The sequence below is a fragment of the Pocillopora damicornis genome, chromosome 1, assembly GCF_964200805.1.
Source record: "Pocillopora damicornis chromosome 1, jaPocDami1.2, whole genome shotgun sequence".
Taxonomy (NCBI): Eukaryota; Metazoa; Cnidaria; class Anthozoa; order Scleractinia; family Pocilloporidae; genus Pocillopora; species Pocillopora damicornis.
This window is the reverse complement of record NC_142670.1, coordinates 20,867,482-20,871,350: the sequence shown is the minus strand read 5'-3', so window position 1 is coordinate 20,871,350 and position 3,869 is coordinate 20,867,482. Positions and strand designations below refer to the sequence as shown.

General features: G+C 37.3%; 1 protein-coding gene across 1 annotated transcript in view; it reads left to right on the top strand.

Annotated features, from left to right (window-relative positions):
* Positions 1-237: 237 nt before the first annotated feature.
* The window catches only part of LOC113664120 (uncharacterized), a 28,378-nt gene continuing 24,746 nt past the window's right edge, over positions 238-3,869 (top strand). The window contains exons 1-5 of the mRNA XM_089181512.1: positions 238-934; positions 1,232-1,472; positions 1,644-1,758; positions 2,408-2,530; positions 2,682-2,804. Coding sequence (XP_089037638.1) covers positions 1,449-1,472; positions 1,644-1,758; positions 2,408-2,530; positions 2,682-2,804 — 385 coding nt within the window. The 5' untranslated portion in view covers positions 238-934; positions 1,232-1,448. The remainder of the gene's footprint in view (positions 935-1,231; positions 1,473-1,643; positions 1,759-2,407; positions 2,531-2,681; positions 2,805-3,869) is intronic.

Sequence of the window (3,869 nt, the reverse complement as noted above, 5' to 3'; positions counted from 1 at the left end):
ATTGCTTTGTTAGGTGTAACACTTAGAAACCGTGGAGACTTTGGGGAATAAGCCTTTGTTTTGTAATAGGCAGCTGGAATCTCTCACGCAGAAACGTGCTCATAAACGCAATGTACCCAACATCGCTGCCATCAATAACGAGGAAGTGGTGATGAAAAGACCACAAAGGATCATTTTAAAACTTTATTTGCAAACATTGTTTTTTTTGAATAATTATAATATTTGGGTACAAAGAAAAAAAAAACAAAGACAAAAATTATCCACCAAAGGAGAAAAAACGAAACAGGTCAAAAATGAATAACTGATCAACATTCAGATATAGCAGAAATAGGGATTGATCATACTTATGTGAAGCGTATTGCGAAAATAACCACCTCTGTCTCTTGGAGAGATCCCGCATAGTGATCTCTTCGACGATTGGTTGCGATATTAACTTTATTAAAAATAAAATATCAACGAACTTTGATAACTTCCAAGGCTATATTACTTTCTAAAACTTTACATAACTTATTCTAATACTTCGTTTCTTGAAAACCTTCTGCTTAAAATTATATACACCAATATGGTAATGAATCAAAATCAATTAAAATTCCAGCTTTAACAACTGGTGTTTAATAAACTTAATAAACCGTAACTCTCAAAAACCAAAGAGAGCAAACTTTCGACAAAAATTATTCTTGACTGTGCAGGATAACTTCGATGTAGTGCATCAGTTGAAATGATTGATGACTGGACACTGCAAGCACAAGGTTTCTTATTCAGTGAAGTCGCGAATATCTGTTTCCAATCAAGACATTTAAAGCAGAGGTTGTTTGAATAACCCCTTATCATTTCCACGAGCGTACTATTTTACAAGACATTCTAAAAATGATTCTAATTCCATTGCTCCATGTCATTTGCACTGCGGTCGCTTTGCCTTCTGCTAAGCCAGAAGGTGAGGCACTCTCATCGTTTTTCGTTATCAGTAATTTTGAAGGTTTAGACATGATGTGATTGTGCAGAAATTACACCTGGTTTCCGTGAAAAATTAAACCTTACAACTGACACACTGTTACTTGCGGTACCACATGAATGACGTAAATAGCCCCAAGCATTCCGTCGTGTTTCCTAATACTTGAATAGTAACGATTTGTAATTCTGGCTAGAGAGAAGTATGTCATCATTGTCGCTTTGACACTGGCTATTTCAAGCCAGTACTATTTTATCTCATGACTTTTCATGGTCTTTGCAGAAACATGTCGCATCATTCAGTTCGTGCGTAAAGTAAAGGAAAAGGCTCTTGAAGGTCACACGATTACAACGATTAATTCGAACAAAGTCGACTTTTGTGAGACGCGGTGTTTCCTTAACCATGATTGTGTCTCTTTGGACCAAGGGAAGACAACGATGACACATATGTATGTGAACTAAATAACTCAACGGATAATAAAAGATTGAAACCTAAAGCGATGTACGTATACAGCGAAACAAAGGTAGGTTGTCATTCCCATTCTGTTTTGCTCTAAGATTTTTGTTAATTTATTTTTATTCCTTCATTTTCATACTCTTTAATTCGTAATCAGTTAGACCATTCTCAACCTATTTCATTATTAGACTGATCTGTCTTTAGTTCATCATCTTGTTTTCTTATTTTACCGATCTAGGACTCCTGCCGGTCAAATCCTTGTTTAAACAATGGCAAATGTCAATATGGTTTTACAGCCAAAACTTTCCGCTGTCTGTGTTCCGCTGGCTTTACTGGAGAATTTTGCGAAAGGGGTAAGTTTCGATCAAGAAGGAGGGAGGGGGTGAACGCATTAAATTTGGTTTTTGTTAACGTCAGCTTATCATTGCCAGCGTGACGTCACATAGCAACATAGAACGCTTCTCACTAGGAATTTTTAGTTACCTTTGGGGACCCCATAGGTGGAAAAGTAGAAAAAAAAAAAGAAGCTAATGATAGATATGTTTGCGTTATTCTTTTACTACTTTGCCGTATGAGTCCATTTTCACATTAGCTAATACCTTGACGGCTCAGAATCTAAACAGGTTTTTGTCTCTTTTAAGATTCCTCTCTTAAACATTTTGTGTTCCCAGATGTCGATGAGTGCAAAGATGCAGTCATGTCCACTTTAGCTAATGGCTTTGCGGCGCGGAATCTAAAGAGTTTTTTTTGCGATTGAGATGCACTTATAAATAAATATCAATGATAAAGCTATTTGAGTGATGTTAATGCAAACTGTATCAACACTAATGGTTCTCATAAATACACTTGTAACGAAGGAGACACTGGGGATGGACAGTCGTGTCAAGGTACAACAGATAATTCTAAACAAGTTTTGGCATTAGGTACGATCTTAGTGACTCAGAATCTAAACAGGTTTTCCTCTATATTGAGGTTTTTCTCGTAAATAATTTGTGTCAACAGATGTCGATGAATGTAACGATAAAAGCCATACTTGTGGTGCTAATGCGAATTGTTCCAACGCTAATGGTTCGTATCATTGCTCATGTAAGGAAGGATACACTGGAGATGGACACTCATGTCAAAGTGAATAAGAGTGGCTTACACTATTTAAAACATGCAGCTTTGCACATAAACTATCGCCCATGGGTATTAGCCCGCATTTTAGAGGTCTGTTTTCACGCGCCACTCTCATATTTCCATTGGGTTACCTCTTTTGCATCACTTATGCTTCTAGATATTGACGAATGCAGCAATGGAAGCCATGATTGTGACGTAAATTCGATTTGTACCAACGCTAATGGCTCCCATAGCTGCACCTGTAGGGAAGGATACACTGGAATAGGAGAGTCATGTCAAGGTAAAATTGGATTAGACTCAGAAAAAAACAGAATAACTGTTCATTAAAAAGAATGGTCTCGTTATCTCACAAAATGGCTAGGATTTTTTTCTCTCTTCATTTGCCCTTTGCAAATCTATTGTGTTCACAGATATTGATGAATGCAACGATGATGTTTGTGATACTAATGCTAACTGTACCAACACTAATGGTTCTCATAATTGCATCTGCAAGGAAGGATACATTATAACTGGACAGTCTTGTCAACGTAGATTAGAACAGCGATACTTGATGTGGAGCAAAGCAGATTTCCATAATAAGTATCGTCTTCGCAACTGTGGTCATGATCAAGAGGCAACGTGATGATTTTCACGCCCCGACCTCGTATTTCTATCAAGTTACGGGTTTCATCATATGCACACATGCACATTTTTCGATGGTTTGAAATACAATACGCGCGGATATTTTACGAGTTGCCTGGTATTTTTTACGAGTCCGGAGGGAAGAATATAAGGCCACGCTCGGATAACCACCCCCCCCCCACCCCTCTCCTCTCTCACTTTTTTAAATAGTATAGATACAAGGAAAATCTTGAAAAATGTTTTTGCTGTCACTTTTTTTGATAACTTTTCAACCTTCAACAACAGCGCAATCAGTACAGCAAAATAATTTTGTTTTCCATTCCAGATTTTTATTTCTTTATTTGCTTGCAGAGTTCCTTTATGTATTATCTATTCTTTTGACTTTTGTTCTATTGCTGAGGTAACTTAAGAAGCGCCCCTCTCGACTAATCGACAAAGCGCCCACCCTACAAATAAGTGCACCCTCCTCCTCTCCCTCCCAGTTTTAGCCGAAATTTTCAATAAGCGCCAAAGTGCACATTGAAAATTTCTATCATTTCAGTTATTGAAGTACTCACAATATCGCCTGAGGAACTAAACGTGTATCTCGCGGAGTTTATTCGCTCTTTTCAACTTTAAGACAGAGAAGATTATGAACCCTCATGCTTAACATGCCTCACTATCGAGAAGGGAAATTTGTATGTTTTTTATCTTTCATGATCGATTTATAAACCATTGTCTGTTT